Source organism: Notamacropus eugenii, chromosome 2 (genome assembly GCF_028372415.1).
Source record: "Notamacropus eugenii isolate mMacEug1 chromosome 2, mMacEug1.pri_v2, whole genome shotgun sequence".
Taxonomy (NCBI): Eukaryota; Metazoa; Chordata; class Mammalia; order Diprotodontia; family Macropodidae; genus Notamacropus; species Notamacropus eugenii.
Window position 1 is genome coordinate 286,917,861 of NC_092873.1, and position 18,197 is coordinate 286,936,057.

Genomic DNA, 18,197 nt, shown 5'->3' on the forward strand with positions numbered 1-18,197 from the left:
AAGTTTTATTGTTAAACAACAAGAGTGAAAATAAGTAAATTCTTCTCAAGTAATTTCATCTTTTTAATGAGTTTAGTGTTTTATATAACAGTTGCATATATACTTTATGAACTTTACTGATTGTAAAGTACTTTCACATGTGTTATATCATTTAATTTAGATGAGCAATATGACTTTGATTTTGAAAGACTTTATTTTAAAAATATCTTTAAATAACTGCAATTTTATTGTATTTTTTTATTGCATTCTGGTCAAATCTTGGTTTCTGTAAGTTTTCCTATGCATTATTTGTATTTAAATATGACTAAAAATTGTACAGGCACTAACACTGAATGATAATTTTATACACATGTAAAGTATATAATTAATAGATATACCTATTTCTATTTGTATGAAAAAGTCTCAGATGTAATAGTTTTCTTTATCCTTATGATTTCTAAAAAGTACCTATGTTGTTTAAATTCTTTAAAAACTTACTTTACGCAATTCGTAAAAAGGAATGAGGAAATATGAGGAAGCAAATTGAATTCATTTTAAGTATCTAATTATAAAGACAATTCATTTATATAGTGGTTTAAGGTTGCAAAGCATTTCACACTTTTTTACATTTTCTTATTTTTACGCTTAATCTTCACAAGCCTTTGAAAACAGGACACTTTTTAATCCCATTTTACAGCTAAGGTTCAGAGGGATAAGTGTCTTAGTGAGTTACAAAGTTAGAAAAGTAGTTATCCCTGACCTGTCATTCCTGGCATCACCCCAGGTTATCGGGGAACCACAGGACAGTCAGAAAAACCAACTAGTTCCTGCTGTGGAGGAAACTTGGAAATACTGTCCTATGTGTGCTGTCTTAGGCTTGTTTATTCACCTAGAGTTGCTAGCAAAATCCTTGCCTATGAGACTTTACTAGGAGTGAAAGGGCCTAGAATAAGCCAGTTCTAGGTTTTTTTCCTTTGACTTAAGCACAGTCACAGATAGCTGCCTCAAGAAAGGCTCGGCCATCTCATATTTGAACTAGGTCAGAATCTTTTTAAGGTCAGCTATAGCGTAACACTGGAAATGGGCAATTTGGAGTCCTCTTGCCCATACCTCTTGCTAACTGTTTACTCTTATAAAACAGGAACTTTTGAGTATTGTTAAATTGCTTAATGACTTTATAAATTACTTTTAAGTTTTTGGATAAGTATGCTGTTAAGTAAGATATATAGCTGCATTTCCAGCTACTGGAAAAACTTGTATAATTGATAGGTTTTGTAATTAATCACTGTCAGTCCTTGATGGACACTTACAGTCAGGGTCTTTGAGATGAATAAGTGGGTTAAACAAGTTGATTGGGCCTGGACAAATAGGCTTCTTCATGTTGACAGTGATAACTGAGTTTGTTTTCTGCATCCCTGGATCTCTCCCAGCTCTTCTGGCCACCTTATTAGTGCTCCTGTAGCTCTGCTTCTTGCAAAAGCAACATCACTTCTGAAAAGTACAGCAGTGATCACCTTAATTATAGCTCATCCTAGCCAAGGAGTGGGGAACCTGTCCTACCTAGCCCGTGGCACTATTGGCCCAGAGGTGGGTTAGCCAGTTCCAGCTGGAAGGAAAAGCTCTACTCCAGGGAGATGCTTTTCTGGAGAACAGGAAGCTGAGTTCACAGGTGTTGATGTGGCTTCTGGTTACATCAGGGAATCTATTAAAGCCATAGTTAGCAAAGCAATGCCCACATAGAGGGTACACTATGCACTTTGGACTGGAAGTGGTTTTAGACCTGAACAGAGTGATGAGGGATGAGCAGTTTGGGAATAGGGAATACACACACCTTATGCCTTTTGTTTTAACTCTGATGAAAAGAGGTGTTCTGTGTGACCTTGGACTAGTCATCTAACTTTTCTGGAGCTTATTTTCTTTGTCTGTAAAACGAGAAGTGTACAAAATGATTTCTAAGGTGTCTTCTAGTTCTAAATCTTTGGTTCTTTGTCCTGTAATTGATTAGCAGATTAATAGATTTTTGCCTATCATAACACTTTAGTTCTCAATCCAATGATTTTTTAACTAATGGTATTAGCAGATCCTCACTCCACACATCAAAATAGTGTTTAAGTCTGACAGCATGATAAATTGTGGTTATGATTACTCTTATTATTAAGTCTGATTGTCAGGTGTTTTGATCATTTATGTGCCAGGAACATTCCTGTTGATAGTTACATAAATTATTAGGTTGAGAACTAAAGGGTCAGAATAGAAACAGTCCACCAATTTGTCAGTGCACCAGATGATGGTTATAGGAATAAATACCTACCTTTTATAGCTTTTAGTTTAAGAATAAATGATGATAAGCTGCAATTTAAGACTTAATAAGCACTTTGCATGCATTATTCCCTTTGATCTTTTCAACAATCCTGTGAGATAAGCACTACAGCCCTTAACGTCCCCATTTTACAGAAGAGGAAACCAAGACTCAGAGAGCTTAAATACTTAATTATGGTCTCACGCTTTATTATGTGTTGGAGGCAAGATTCCAACTAATTTCTTTATTGTCTAGAACTGTTTCATTATATCATGCTGCCCCAAATTTAATTAAGTATCCTTTATTCAGATAAAATAGTTGACTACTTCTCAGAAAGTTCATTTAATTATTAAAATATATTTGTGAATTAGCAGACTTGATGGTTGCTCTTGCTTACAGATATAAAACAGATGGACCCAATGGAAAAGAGAAGGAGGCAATCCTTGAGGAAGATGATGACCTTTGGGTCCGAATTCGACATCGGCATATCGCAGTTGTATTAGAGTATGTGATTACACTTAGCATTTTTGTTATAAATACTTGTTAACATTTTTATCTTTGAAAATATTTTAAATAGTACATTTCTCAGAAATATAAACACTCTCTCTCTTTCTCTTTCTCTTTCTCTTTCTCTCTTCTCTCCTCTCTCTCTCTCTCTCTCTCTCTCTCTCTCTCTCTCTCTCTCTCTCTCTCTCTCTCTCTCTCTCTCTTACTCTCAGGGAAATCCCCAAGCTTATGAAAGAAATCTCTTCAACAAAAAAAGCAGCAGAAGGGAAGGTCAGAGAATATTTTAATTTATTATGAATAAGGGTCAAGATACTTTTAAAAATTTTATTTTTAATGCCATTTGGCCACTGATGAATAGTGTTCTTTATAAAGAACCAAGCAAGATACATTCATCAAATAATTGCAGATAAGCATCTGATACCTCTAAATTCATAAATCAGTTTTAGTAATACTTAGAACCAGAAAACCTTAAGATTTTCTCATAGAAGAAGATTATTTAAAAGAGCCAACTGAAACAGCTTAATTTAGAATATTTCCTTTTTCTCTAGACATCCCTTAGTGCTCTTACCCAGCTGATGAAAAAGATGCCTCATTTCCGCAAGCAGATTACTAAGGTAAGTAGTGTTGTGTACCATTGGAAGAACATGACAAGTGACTCCAGTTGTTCATTTGGCCCAATAGTCACCCTTTAGCAGGGACACCAAAGGACATTTTATCATTAATTTCCTTGCTCTCCTTCACTACATATTTATACACCATTGCTCTGCCACATTGGTCAGTATTCTTTTTTCCTCCAGAGTTCTTGCTCTGTCATTATATTGCTTCCAAATCTTTTGACTTCCAGGTCACCTCCTACCTTTTGAAGTAGTTTTAGCACTTGACTCATGGACTTCTTTTCCACCTCATCCCCTACAATGGTTCTTAGTAACTACAACACACAATACATTGACCAACCTTAGAGTTCTTCAGGCTGTTTGACTCTCATAACTTTCACCTGTGCCCTTCTGTAAGGGTACATTGGCCTATCTACATCTTAGGCCATGTTGTCATTTGGGATTTCACCACTTCTGATATCCTGAACTCTGAAATTCTCCTCTAATCACATAGTTCCTCCCTTTCCTCATCTCCTGTCTAAGCATGGATTAGTCAGTTGCTTACTTTTCCTTGTTGCAGCCCTACAATCCCTTATTCCTCTAATCTTCTACCATTCTCGGCCTGTTTAACCTAATTTTAGGTAATTTCTGCCATTTGATTTCTCCACTCTTGTTTCTGGGTTATTGAACACTACTGATTTCATCAATTTTAAATGCATGATGTCTGATTTGACTGCTGCTTGGCTAACCTTTTGTTCCACTTTTATTGACTGTTTACCATAATTTCTTCTATTACTTGTAAGTAGCTGGGTGGCTTTGGGTAAGTCATTTAACCTCTTTGTGCCTCAGTTTCTTGACCTATAAAATGAACAGTCCTGCTCTAGATGATGTCTAAAGTCCCTTCTAGCTGTTAGGTCTGTGCTCCTATGACTTTTGCTTTTTTCCTCACATTCCCAATGTATCTACCCTGTTCACCCACACTTGTAAAATTGTAGCTTCTTAGAGTGAAAACTGACGTTAAAGGTCATGTAATCCAACTCTACCCAAAGCACAACACAATTCATTTTCAGAAACGTTAACTGAGTACTTGAGTACAAGGCTAGCTGGGTACCAGGGAAATAACGACAAAAGCAAATGAGTCCTTGTTCTCAAGGAGCTTAATACACAGTTAAGTAAATGCAAGGTAATTTGGGGGCCTGGGGGTGGAAAAAGGACTTAAAACCTGTGAAGAGATTAGGAAAGGCAAAGGTGATACCTGAGCTGAGTGTTGAAATAAACAAAGGATTCTAAGAGGTGCAGATGAGGATAGGGGAATGTATTCATTTCTGATAAATCATTATCCAGCCTCCACTTGAAACATTTTTAGCAACAGAATTTATTACTTCCTGAGGCAGTCTGTTGTATTATTAGAGAGCTTAACCTCTCTGGGCATTAGCTTCCTCAATTCAAAATGAAGGGGGAGGAGGGAGAGGAGGAAAAATAAGAAGGAAGTGCCTTCTTTGTGTCAGGTATTGTGCTAATTGCTTTAAAAATACTTTCTCATTTGATCCTCACAACAATCCTGTGAGGTCAGGTGTTATTATTATCATTTTACAGTTGAAGAAAAATGAAGCAGTGATAGATTAAGTGACTTATCTAGGGTCACCCAGCTAGGAAGTATTTGAGGCTGAATTTGAATTCAGGTCTTATTGCCTCCAGGCTTAGCAGTCTGTCCTCCGTACCAAAGAGGCTGCCTTTAGCTACAGACTACATCCTAAGGTCCTTCTACCTTTACATCTATGACCCTACAATTTAAAGTTCTTTTATGCAGCTGGAATTTACCTTCTTGTAAGAAATGGGAGAAGTATAAATGTTTTGTTTTGTTTTTTACCTTTATATCCCTTGGGAGAATAGATTTTTTAAAAATGTTCTAAGTAAGTAGAGCTCCCAGTTCTATCTTTTGGAGTCTAGCACTATAAGACTATCTTCTTTTTTTGTTTGTTGTTTTGGAGGTGGGAAGACAAGGCAGTTGAGGTTAAGTGACTTGCTCAGGGTTGCAGATAGTAAGTGTCAAGTGTCTCAGGCCAGATTTGACTCCAGGGCTGGTCTCTATTCACTGTGTCAGCTGGCTTCCCCAACTAACTTCTCTTCTGCATGATGACCATTTAGATAGTTTAGAGAGCATCATCCTCATCATTCCCAGGCACCTAGGTGGTGCAGTGAACTGCTGGACCTGGAGTCAGGGAGACATCTCCCTCAGACACTTACTAGCTGTGTGTCCCTGGGAAAGGCTCAGTTTCCTCGTCTGTAAAATGAGCTGGAGAAGGAAATGGCATACCACTGCAGTTTCTTTGCTAAGAAAACCCCAAATGGGGTCATGGAGAGTCAGATGCAACTGAAATGACTGAACAAAAATATTCATGATCCATATGAATTTTCTCTTCTGAGGACTAAATATCCCCAGTTCCCTGCAGTTGATATAACCTGATTTCAAGTTTTATCACTAGTCTGCTAGTCCTGTTCTGAACCTTCTCCAGCTTATCAATATCCCCCTTAAAATATGGTACCTGAAAATGAACAGTATTTAAACTTGGGTTCTGACCAGGGAGGGTATAGTAGAACAATCACATTCTTTGTTCACGTGATTGCTATAAAGGCACATCTTCCCCCTCACTTTTATGCAGTTGAAATACAGGACTTCATATTTATCCCTATTAAATTTTATCTCATTAAATTCAACCCACCACCCTATTCAAATTTTGCAAATTTGATAAGTATGCTATGCCTTAGCATATTCTGTTTTGTATTATTATTTATATTATCTCTAACTAAATTATAAATTGCATGTGACCAGAAACTGTGTCTTATTTCTCTCTGTATATGAATAGATTATAATCTCTCAATTGTGGAGGAAGAGTGCCCATATGGATGATTTAGTGCACCAATATCTGCATAGAAATATTTCCCATTATTCCCACCTCAGCCCCTTTATTCTATGTAAACTGGCCTCTTCATGGCTCCACACAAGCAATATTATGTTTCTTTTTTTTTCTGAGGTATTTTTGCTGTTCTTCCTTGAATGCTGTGGTTCATTGCTTCATTCAAAGCTCTAACTCTAAATCATCTGGGCTTCAAGATCAGCTCAGACTTCTTGTGATCTGTTACCTGCACAAAGAGAGTATACAAATATTTACCAGGGTTTATTTTTTCTGTTCTTACAGCAAGTAGTACATCTTAACTTGGCAGAAGATTGCATGAATAAATTCAAGCCAAACATAGAAAAGCTGTGCAAAACGGAGCAGGTACATCTGAGTTCTCACTAGACTTCAGCACTGTTTCATCTTTTAAATTCATGCCTATCTTTCTGGTGTACACAGAGGGTAGATGGGGCTGAATGCCAGGAGCCTTTTCATCTAGTGCCTGCTACTACAGTTGAAATTAGTTGTAGATGACTTTGTGACTGTATTGCTTAGTAACAGGTCTCTGTTATTAGAGATGGCCTACCTCATGGGCTCAAGTTTTAATTTTTGCATTCTGCCATGTTTCAGAGCTTTGTTTGTTATTGTTCCCTTATTATTGGTTTGTCTTTTTGACTGGTTACATTTTTCAGAGTCAGCTTATAGACAGTACCAAGTTTTTAAAAAGATTATACTCCATTTAAAACAATTCAAGAGCATTTACTTCTTTACAGTAGTCATACCATTACAATTTTGTCAATACTTATGAATAGAATTCTTAATTATAGAAATGAATTTTGGTTACAGATCAGTGACATTTTGTTTTAATCAAGGACCTGGCACTTGGAACTGATGCAGATGGACAGAAGGTGAAAGATTCTATGCGAGTGCTTCTTCCAGTTTTACTCAACAAAAATCATGACAACTATGATAAAATCAGAGCTATCCTACTTTATATCTTCAGTATGAACGGTATTGAAAGTTTCATTTAATTTTACAATTAGCTGTAATGTTTAAATTCAAAGTGCAAACAGTAATTAATTCATGTTAGATTGTAAAGTTTAAAAGGTCTCAAAGAGGTTGTTAGTACATGGTTTACTATTGACTGTCAGAGGAGTTTAGAAAACTCAAAGTAAAGTGAAGAAACAGCATGATATAATGTAAAAGCACTAGATTTGGAGTTGGTAGATTTGAAATAAATTTTTAAAATGAGAGATTACCAAATAAAGAATAAAAAATTAGGATTAAGCTAGAAAAATGTAATTTTGAGGATTTGAAGAATCATTTCATTAAAAAGTCTAGTGTTTCATGGTCAAGGAATATTTTAATTCACATTTTACCCTTTTTTTTTGCTTGTTTTTTGAGCCTAGTCCCTCTGTCTTACCTAGACTGGAAGCATAACAGACACTCATAGGCCCAACCCCACTGCTGATTGTCACAGAAGCTGCTGGGGGCTCACTGGGGTACTGGACTTATTGTGGACATCCTCACAGTGTGAGCTCAGCTGTAGCTCCAAACTCTAGGGCTCAAGTGATCCACCAGCCTTGGCCTCCTGAGCATTTAGGGGCAATAGGCGAGCTCTGCCACACCTGGCTTTACTAGTTAATGTTGTAAGACAGAGAAATTTGCAGTAAGACTTAGGATATAACTCGATCCAACAAATATTTATTAAGCATCTCAAATGTTCCAGAACATTGTTGAACATTGCGGGTGGGGGAGATAGAAACATTGGTAAGACCCAGACCTTCCCTCAAGCAGCTTTCAATCTAACAGAGGTAAGGCAAGTTACAAGCAACTTTTGCCTTAAGCAAGATACAATGTGCTATGGGGTGCTAGAAGAGGGAAAGAGTTAATTTATTTAAGGAAATTCAAGAAAGCCTCCATAAAGGAGGTGGAATTTGAGCTGGGACTTGGAAATTGGTTAGATTTTGGTAGGAAAGATATGGGGGGAGAGGGTGGCATGCATTCTAGGTGAAAAGACAGTAAGGTCCCTTTGAACTCTAGATCAATGATCCTGTAAATAAACTTTTGTCAAACACCTCTTATGTGCAAACACTGGTAGGCAATGAAGGAGTCACAAAATTTAGATAAAGTATGAGTCCTGCCTTCCTAGAATTTATAATCCAGTAGGAGTGTGTTCATATGACACATACTCAAGTAACTATAATATAAAATCAGATCTAAATACATTATAGTAGTGTTAAATAAAGTGTTGTATGAACTACAAAGGAAGGACTATCATTACTAACAGGGATAACAAAAGGTTTCCTGGAAGCATTGTTCCTTAAAGGAGGGCTAGGAATTCAGCTGGGGATGAGAGGACATTCAAGCACAGGGAACATGAGCAAAAGAAGAAGGATTTTATTTTGAGAAAAGGGAACAGTTTGGATGTAGTAGAAGGTGTGTAGTGGGGAATAAGCCTAGAAAGTAAGAGAGATGCCAGATAATGGAGGGTCTTTAATACCAGACTGGAGAGATTCAAATTTACTTGGTAAGGCAATGAGGAACCACCGAGGATTTTTGAGAAGAACAGTGGAATGACCTCACTCAATCATGTATTTATTAAGGGATTACTATGTGTGTATATGCCAGGCACTCTGCTGGGCACTAGGAGTGCACTGGGGCACAATGAATGAAAAAATCCTTATCACAAAAAGAACTTGCATCCTAATGGTAGAGAGGAGGGTAAAGAGATCGAGAGATAAAATATGTATGATTATATACAACAAAAATAAAGAGGATAATAAATACTTATTAGTTCAACACCAGGTAGTTTGAGAGGGAGGGCATTGTAAGTTGTGGGGATCAGGAAAGGCTTCATGTAGAAGGTGGTACTTAATCTTCAACCTTAAAGGAAGAGAAGGATTTGATGAGGCTTAGATGAGGAGAAACCACATCCTAGATCTGTGCAAAGGCAGGGAAATGAGAGGTACAGTGTCTTGCGTGAGGAACAAAGACAAGGTCAGTTTGGCCAGCTTGTAAAGTGCAGAATGGAAACAAGGTAAAGTAAAGTGGGAAAAATCCATTAAGGCAAAGCATGAAGGACTTTAAAAGTGAATTGATTGCCAAAAGAATAGGAAGCCACTGGAGTTTATTGAATATGTGACCCTGGGTGAACCCTGAAGAACTCTTGTTGAACTGCGTTGTGCAGGGATATTACAAACATGAAATAGATGGGACTTGGCAGCAGATTGGATATAGAGGGTATGTGTGAAAGAGAATGAGAAGTCCAGAATGGCACTTGGGTTGTGAACCTTGCTAACTTAGAGGCTGGTGGGACCCTTACCAATAATAGGGAAGTTAGGATGAGAGAGAATTTGGGGTAAAAAAAGTACTGAGTTCAGTTTTGGATATTTTGAGTTTAAGGCGTAGTTCAAGATAAACAACAGGGAGTTGGAAATATGAGCCTTGAAGTCAAAAGACAGGTTAGGCCTGGATAAGTAGGTTTAAAAATCATCATAATTAAATCCATGGATGCTGATGAGATCACTAAGTGAAATGGTGGAGAGGAAGAAGAGAAAGAGGTCCCAGGTCAGAAACCTGAGGGACATCTGTAGTTAGAGGACATGAGCTGGATGAAGATCCATCGAAGGAGACTGAGAAGTTCAGAGGGAAGAGAAGAGGCTCTTCCTAAAGAGTTAGAATGAGCTAGCAAAGAAGACAGAGAAGGTTGGAGAGAGGTAGGAGAATTAGGAGAGTATTAAGTCTCAGAAGTTAGATTCTGAAAGTATATTCATAAGGAGAGAGTGATTGTCAGTATTAGGAGTAGCAGTGAGATAAGAAACATTAATCTTGGAATAAGACCATTGGATTTGACATGGATTTGATCATTGGTGACCTTCAGAAGCATAACTTAAGTGGGGGCAAGGAGTGGGGGAGCTAGAAGCATCAGGTACTCCTAATTTTTGAGTTTTGTGTGTTTTTAAAGTTTGATAATGAAGGGAACAAGAGACACAATGTTAGTTGCATGAGCTAGAAAGGTAAGGAGGATACTCTTTTTTTAGAACTTGAAAGACCTCAACGTGTTTATAGGTAGATAAAAAGGAATAATTGGAAATCAGACCTGTTCATTCACAATTTTCTTTTCTCTAAGGAACTACACAAGAAAATTTGGACAAATTGGTCCAGAATGTAAAGATAGAAAATGACAGTGACATGATCCGTAACTGGAGTTACCTGGGTGTTCCTATTGTCCCTCAAGTAAGAAATAGTTCATTTTATATATACTGTGCGTGTGCATGTATTTTATGTTATGTTACATACATGTTACAATATGTTACATGTACTGAATTCTAAAACTTGGTCACTTGTATTTTTCCCTAATTTTTACAGTAAGTGTAATTTCCCAGAGGGTTTATAATGTTTTTTGTTATTCTTTTAATATTTGTACACAGAAGCTGTCATTCTAATAATATGTTTATTGACTGGTTCTGAATATAACACAGAAATTTAGTCTGCTTTCTTTAGAGATTCAAATTTTTATGAACGACATAGTGGGTCATTTAGTAAATCTGCACTCTTTCCATCAAAATCCACTGTATTTTATCTTAGATAAATATTTACTAGATGAAGCATCGTGTCGGTTTTACGAACAGAAACACTCAAATCCACAGACATGGAGTGGCTGCCAGGCAAGGTTCACTTCCATGACTTAGCCTTGACCTGAGCCCCCAATTACTAGACTGCTCTTCTTCCTGCTCTGCCAGGCAGAAGGGCCTCAGGGACTCTGCCCATTGCTCTATTGGGGAAAAGAGACCTACAAGTCCAGGCAAGGCAAAGATTGCATACCTGGATGGCTGATGCTGGGCAGTCTTTCTGAGAAACTTTATCAGAGGCTTTTAAAAGCCCAGGGATTTTCCTACCTACTGTATCGGGGGATTGAAGATGGCACAGCAGGCAGTGTTGTATAAAGAACATTGGATTTCAAGTCAGAATGTCTCTGAGTGAATCCTGGTGTTTATACTTTGAAACTGACCAAATTACTTCTCTTTGGGGTCATTTTCCTCATCTGTAAAATGAAGGATTTAGAAAAGATGATATCTAAGTTCCCTTTCGGCTTCAAAGTCCTAGGACACTTTAAATGAAGGAGAGAAGAAAGTTTTAGCAGTACAATTTTCAACTTTAAAGCACAAGATATTTGGTTGTAATGGAAAAGAAACTGGTTTTGGAAAATTTGGTTTCCAGCCCTACAAACTAGCTTTGGACTTATAGCAAGTTACTCAATTTCTCTGGGCCTCAGTTTCCTCATCTGTAATATTAAGCTGAGAATTCCTGACAAGTCTATTTATTTGTAAAGGTCACATGGCTTTGTGTTACAAAACACACTGAAAGCTACAAAGCATCATGTAAATATAAAGCATCCTTGTATTGGTAGAAATTGAATTACCTCTTGACTGTATTTTTGTAAGTAGACATCTTTATCACTGTTGTCAATAATATTCACTAATAATAAGAAGAAGCAGCCAAGGGTAGCGGGAAAAGCCTTGGTCAGAAAGCCCGAGCTGTATTCCCAGCTCTCCCACTGGTTAGCAGCCTAACTCTGGGTGCATTACTGAATATCTCAGAACCTCAGGTCTTTTCATCTGTAAAATGAGCCACAGGAGCAGGTGGAGCTCGAAGGGCAAGATCTCAGGGGCCCTAATCCAGCCCACCTTGGTTTTCTTTGGAGGAAATTAAGCTCCCTGGACTTGAAGTGAGACACCTGTTCTGCCTCCCTTACAGAATGACCGAATCTTGGAGTTAAAAGAAATCAGGTAGTGCAACGTTCTCATGCTACAAGTGAGGAAACAACCCCAGAGAGAAGTTTCCCGCTCAAGGTCAAACATAGTTCATTAGATCTTCAACAAAGATTTTCTGATTAATCTCAAATTAGCCTGAAAATTTTCTTAATCATAAAATCTGGTTAATCAAGTATTGTAGGTAATGACGTAAGCAGACATATATCCCTTTTATTTTGAAATACCATCAATAACCCTCAAGCCTAGATCCTATTTAAAGGAATGCAGGCCATCACTAGCCCTCAGAGCACAGAACATGTTGATCAAAATGTAGCCTAAAAGATACAGTATATAACAGTAGTGTGACTTAAGCCCAGGCTGTTTCTTGCAATATATATATAAACTGAATAAATCATTGAGGACAAAATATGAATTGTCAGCTACCTTGAATATACCAAGAATTCAGAAGAGTGACATCCTGTAGCAATAATGGCAGAAACCAAAAGAAGTTAACGATTATTCTCACTTTAAGAAGAATTTGAAATGTGCTGTAAGCTGTAACTGATCACATTAGGAGCAGGATGATTCCTTCTGGCATCCCATTGTATTCTAAAGTACTGGTTGTGAAAATAGTGTTTGCATGTATTTTTTTTTTATATAAAATTCAGCTTAGTATTTGAGTATCAAATGCTTTTTGAATAAGCTGTAAAGCAAGTGTATGGCAGCCAGGTGACACAATGAATAGAACATGAGGTTTGGAGTCAGGAAGACTTGAGTTCAAATTTGGCTTCAGACACTTACTAGCTGTGTCACATAAGTCACTTAACTTCTGCTGGCCTCAATTTTCCCATCTGTAAATTGGGAATAATAGTAGTTCCTACCACCCAGTATTGTTGTGAGGATCAAATAACATAATAATAGTAGAGCACTCAGCACAATGCCTGGCACTTAATAAATGTTTAGTGAATGAATGAATATACAATTATAAGATATAATTTCAAGGCAGAATCTTCTACAGATTAATATTCATTTTAGAAAGACATACCAGGAGAGTATCACTCAAAATTCCTGAATTTTTAAATTTTCTTCTCTTTGTATTAGTCCCAACAGAGCAAACCATTAAGAAAGGATCGTTCTGGAGAAGAAACCTTTCAGCTCTCTCGGTGGACACCTCTTATCAAGGATGTTATGGAGGTAATATAGCCAATCCTTTTGCTTGGAAATGCCCTTCTATGGGTCACACTTAGTTGTCTATGTTTACTGTCATCATGGTGCTGTAGGCCCGACCTGAGCCGAGTCAGCCTTGCTATTCAAGTTTGGAACTGAAGAAACAAGTAGACCATCAAACAGTAAAAAAAGCAAGGTTACTTAGCCATAGCATGGAAAGGTTATTCAGTAAAGATCCAGCACTGATTCAGGTAGACAGTACCCTCCTTGTATCAGTCAGCAGAGGATGTCAGGTCAGATGGATATGATCCCTCACATCTGACAAGTCTGAGTGGCACTGAGCCTTCCTTGAGTATTCTTATGTCCTAGGCATCCAGGAAGCCACTTTAGTGGCTTAAGCCTTAGCCTTGTGAGTCAATCAAGTCTTTTTTTTTTTCATTTTTGACACAGTTCATATCACATAAAACAATTCCAACTTTTAGTTGGTACTTCTTTTAAGGCATTTACAATATAGACCACAAACGAATTTTTTTTTTAACATAAACCGAGACACAAATAATAATTATGTATGCTAACTTCACAAGCCCTTGACCTAATAGTCTCCACATTATGACTGAGAATTAAAGGACCATAACTTACTGTTGTTGTTCTAAAGTCCTAAGCCTAATACTTAATTTTAGACTTAACCTTGGATATTCCCCTACCAACACGCTATAATTTAATAGATCTGGTATTAAGCTTACAAACCTTTTGACTATAGGAAATTGCCACCAAGAGTAGGGACATTGCAGGGAATCAATATCTCCCCAACTTCATGTCAATTCCAGGCAGGAGTAGATTGTCAACTTGTATTCAGTCAGGCTTAAAGTCTGCCAGGTGTCAGTGGGAAAATTGAGTCAGGAGAATCCTACCTCAGCCCAAGCTGGACAGCCACTCTCCCACCCTTCCCATGAGGTCACCTTTTGCAGTTCATACCAGCATCTCACAGGCTTACTGGCATCATGGATTGGAGGCTCAGACCACCTTTCTTGCTATTCATACCTGGAGTTAGACTCAGAAGAACAGTAAGTTAATAGTCTCATAGAATCTGGGTGAAACTCCCACACTGACCTTTGGAGCTTTCTTTGTCGCTTGTGGGTTGAGGTATCTGGGACCATCCCTGCTGGGAACTCTGCCCCGGAAGTCTGTTCAAGTCCTGTTCCTCCTAGTGCTGCGTGGCCAGGGCTGGGCTCCACTCTGCTCAGCATCCAGTGAGATAGACTTTTCCTGTCAGCCTTCCAGGTTACCTTTGGCTGAAAACCTCTTTTGCTCTGTTGTTCTGTGGCTTCTGCTGCTCTAGAATTTGTTGAGAGTCATTTTTGCAGGTATTTTGCGGGCTGTGGAGGGAGCGCTAGAGTATATGTGTCTTTCTACTCTGCTGTCTTGGCCCAATCAAATCTTTAAAGACAGTTCTGCTACTTTGTATGCTTCTGCATACAAAGGCATAACTTAGACCCAAGAAATTCCTGCAATTCTCAGAGGGATCACAGAATTGAGGGAATCATTCTTGCCCCAGGTATAGAGTAAGCATATTGTGGGGATTGAAGGAGGCTTCCTTAGAAATCATTGAAGTTGTTTTGTTTTGTTTTGTTTTGTTTTGTTTTTTGGTGACCTGGGATGTTTATGACATAAATTTATGCCAGTACCTGAAAAAAACTTGTATATATTAATGGAAAATAATATGTCAGACTTAAAGCTATTTAATTTAGTGTTTAAAATGCCCATTGTAAATTGAATTTGTGGAGAGAAAGGTGCCTGGGTATATGTACCCCAACTCTATTTTCCCAAGGAAAATTTTCCCAGTAGAACCCTATTATGTAAGATATAAATCTGTATATAAATATGAGCTTCTAGGAACATGGTTCCCTCAGACCTCTGCTCAGTAATCAAAGATTTAATAAGAGCAGACACTCCTCCACCTAAGAATATTTCCCCAAGAAAACTCAACTTCCAAAAGATACATGGTACTTTCAGTAAGGTCATGGTGCTATTCTTGAAGATTGATCTTGTGCTGTTACTGGTGAAAACTTGCTTCTTCCCCTAAGATTTGTGTAGTAACTTTGTTACTACAATTAGGAGAGGAAATAGAGATTCTGCAGTTGGTGGCATAGGGATGATAAGTGGATAACATTACCAAGTGAGAAAGCATAGAGAGAAGAGTGCCAAGGACTCATGGAAACCAAAAGAGGGGAGAGGGTCAGGCAGAAATGGGTGATCATTGGCATTAAATCCTACAGAGAGATAAATTGTCTAGTGATGGGAGGTCATTGTGATTTTGTTAAAAGGCATTTCAGTTGAGAAGGAAGAACCAAGTCAGATTGCAAGGGTTTGAGTACAGGAAGAGTTCAGAATTTAGAGTTTGAATCCTGGCTCTCCTAGTTACTACAGGAAGGCCTTTGGCAAGCCCCTTAATCTCTCTGGGCCTCAGTTTCCTCTTCTATAAAAAAAAATCAATGGTTGAATTTGATGACTTTTAAGGGTCCTTCTAAGTGAGGGCAGCAACTAAAGCTTTAAATTTCTAGAAATTGCAGTGAGGAGGGAAAATAAAGAGAATGATAATCTGAGGGGGTGGCAGTCAAAAGTTTTGGTGATTGTTGGGTTTCTGTTTTGTCTTTAATACAAAAGGTGAGGCAGAAGGCAAAAGGGATTGAAGCCAGAATGAGGAAAAAAACTAAAAGAGAAGTTGTGGGAAGGGGCAGGAAAGGAAGATAACTTTTCCCACCAAGTGGTCTTAGAAGAGGAAAGGGATCAGATCAAAGACCCGGCTGGAGGAGTTAGATTAGTCAAGGAGTGGCCACTTCATCCTGGAGTTCCACTGCACATGGGAAGATAAAAAAAATAGCCGAAAATAAAGTTTTTGAGGTGTAAAGGGGGAAGGTTTGAAGGAGTTCATTTTGGATGGCCTTGAACTTTTTTGTCAACTAAGAGGCAGAATCATCTACTAAGAGAGAAGTTGGGGATTTGATGAGAGATTTGTAACTACAGATAAATGAAAAAGTGAGTAAAAGATGCACCTAATCCTATAAAATGTCTATCCTGAGCTCATTCATTTCTCTTTCTCTTTTCCTCAAAACCTCTCTGGATTTACCCAGTTTTCTTTGCATACCCTCTGAGTCTCAAAGGATGAACTGTCATTTTTCCTCACCAAGGGCCTTCTGCTTAATCACTTTATTCCCTTCTGTCTCATTTGATGCCTCATTCACAGAATTTCAAGGGTTGGGATTTCAGAAGTCATCCAATACAACCTCTACTTTAATAGAAATCTCTTGACATCTCTAACATCTAGTGATGGGGTAGGAAGAGTGGGGAGGGAGAGAGCTTATTACTTCATAAGACAGGACAGCACATTATACTTTCGGATAGCTAATTGTTGGAAATTTTTTCTTGTGTGCACCCAAAATCCACCATTCTTCAGCTTTGCTCCATTGCTCAAACTTCTGCTTTCTGGGACCAGCCCAAAACAAATCTCCTTCCTCTTCATGTATCAGTCTTTCAAATATTCGGAAAGCTTTGTGTTTCTGCTCCATCTTTGCTAAAGCTTTCCAGCTAAGCATTCCAGCTTCTTTCAGTCAATTCTCTTACAGTATCATCTACCAGTTTTCTCACCGTCCCCTTTGCTTTTAATCTTTATTGACCTTTTGGCCCAACTGAGGTATATCTAGAATCACTTCATGGTGAGTTTGTAAAACTAAGTGTGCTTACTTTTAATTACTTGTAATTAATAACAAGGGAAATAATTATGAGAGCTTGTTTGAAATTTTTAATGATATGAACTTTCTTCCTCCACAGGATGCCATTGATAACAGGCTAGAGTCAAAGGAATGGCCATATTGTTCTCAGTGTCCTGCAGTGTGGAATGGCTCAGGAGCTGTAAGGTAAACAAACTGTTGGGATGCAAAAGCACAAATAAAATGTCCAAAACTGCACTTTTAAAAAAAGGCACACAAGAACTTTGGTGATTTAGTGTCTTTCTGTTGAGTTAGACCACTATTTAATATGCAATATTCCTTTAAAAGGAACCACTATAAATAATATTTAAATGGATCATTTTCAGTAATCTAAAATTTTATTTGATAAAAAAATTGTTTTAGTTTTTCTGAGGAATTTAACTCTTAATCAGAGAGTATAAGCCCTATCCTCTGTAAGGCTGCTTTCCAATATGTCATTGGTTTTAGAAAAATCATTTTTAAAAATGAAAAGTAATTGTTATCATGTATATTATCTGCTTTTTCTTATAAAGTAGCAACTATGGTGATATGTTCTTTCCTTTTGTGTAAAAACAAAGTTGAGTTCAATTTTTTGTTCAACTTTTCAGAATCTTTATTTTCCTCCCCAATACTTTATGGTGGTAAATGGAATTAGTATTATAAAATTAAAGTTTAGACCCCCAAATTGGTAAAATTTGATTAGGAAGCCTTGTTATCAGAAGTGACCCTAGAAGCTCTTTTATCCAACCTCCTTTCCAGTTCATTAATCTTTTTGACAATTCCAATTTTTTCTACATCATTATCTTAAAATTAATGAGATAAATCCACCCCATCGTTCTTGAAAGCCTTGAAAAATATATTGTTTAAAATAGCCAGCTAGCTTTTATGTAGTGCTTTAAAGTTTGCAAAGTGCTTCACATATGTTGAGCCATTTGATGCTCGTAACAACTCTGTGAGATGAGGTTTAGCCCATCTACTCAGACAGTTTACTGGGTTATGATCACTGCAGCAGGTCTTAGATCCATTGGTGAGTTAGGGTATGTCTGCCCCAGGCATGTGAAGACTTCTCCTGATGGAATGGGCAGATGAGAACAGTTTATTCCAGTGTTCATGAAGGAGGCTTAAGCAGGTGCTGTGGAACCCTTAGAGCTTGACTAGACATCAAAGACGCCAAGGTCATCCAATGCATCCCAGGCCATCGCCAATCAGCCTGACTTTTGTCTTGCAACTGACTCTGGAAGAGAGAATGGAGC

The 18,197-nt window shown here is 37.8% G+C and overlaps 2 protein-coding genes across 3 annotated transcripts in view; one reads left to right on the plus strand and one right to left on the minus strand.

Moving 5' to 3' along the window:
- STXBP3 (syntaxin binding protein 3) overlaps positions 1–18,197 on the plus strand; it is a 51,806-nt gene that overhangs the window by 29,997 nt on the left and 3,612 nt on the right. Inside the window, exons 10-17 of the mRNA XM_072644220.1 lie at positions 2,678–2,782; positions 2,998–3,055; positions 3,334–3,399; positions 6,579–6,659; positions 7,148–7,286; positions 10,408–10,514; positions 13,133–13,225; positions 17,027–17,112. Of these exons, the coding sequence (XP_072500321.1) occupies positions 2,678–2,782; positions 2,998–3,055; positions 3,334–3,399; positions 6,579–6,659; positions 7,148–7,286; positions 10,408–10,514; positions 13,133–13,225; positions 17,027–17,112 (735 nt within the window). The remainder of the gene's footprint in view (positions 1–2,677; positions 2,783–2,997; positions 3,056–3,333; positions 3,400–6,578; positions 6,660–7,147; positions 7,287–10,407; positions 10,515–13,132; positions 13,226–17,026; positions 17,113–18,197) is intronic.
- The window catches only part of AKNAD1 (AKNA domain containing 1), a 68,614-nt gene continuing 67,522 nt past the window's right edge, over positions 17,106–18,197 (minus strand). For both annotated transcript variants that reach the window (XR_011974772.1, XR_011974770.1), the window contains exon 20: positions 17,106–18,178. The gene's annotated coding sequence lies outside the window, so the exon portion shown is untranslated. The remainder of the gene's footprint in view (positions 18,179–18,197) is intronic.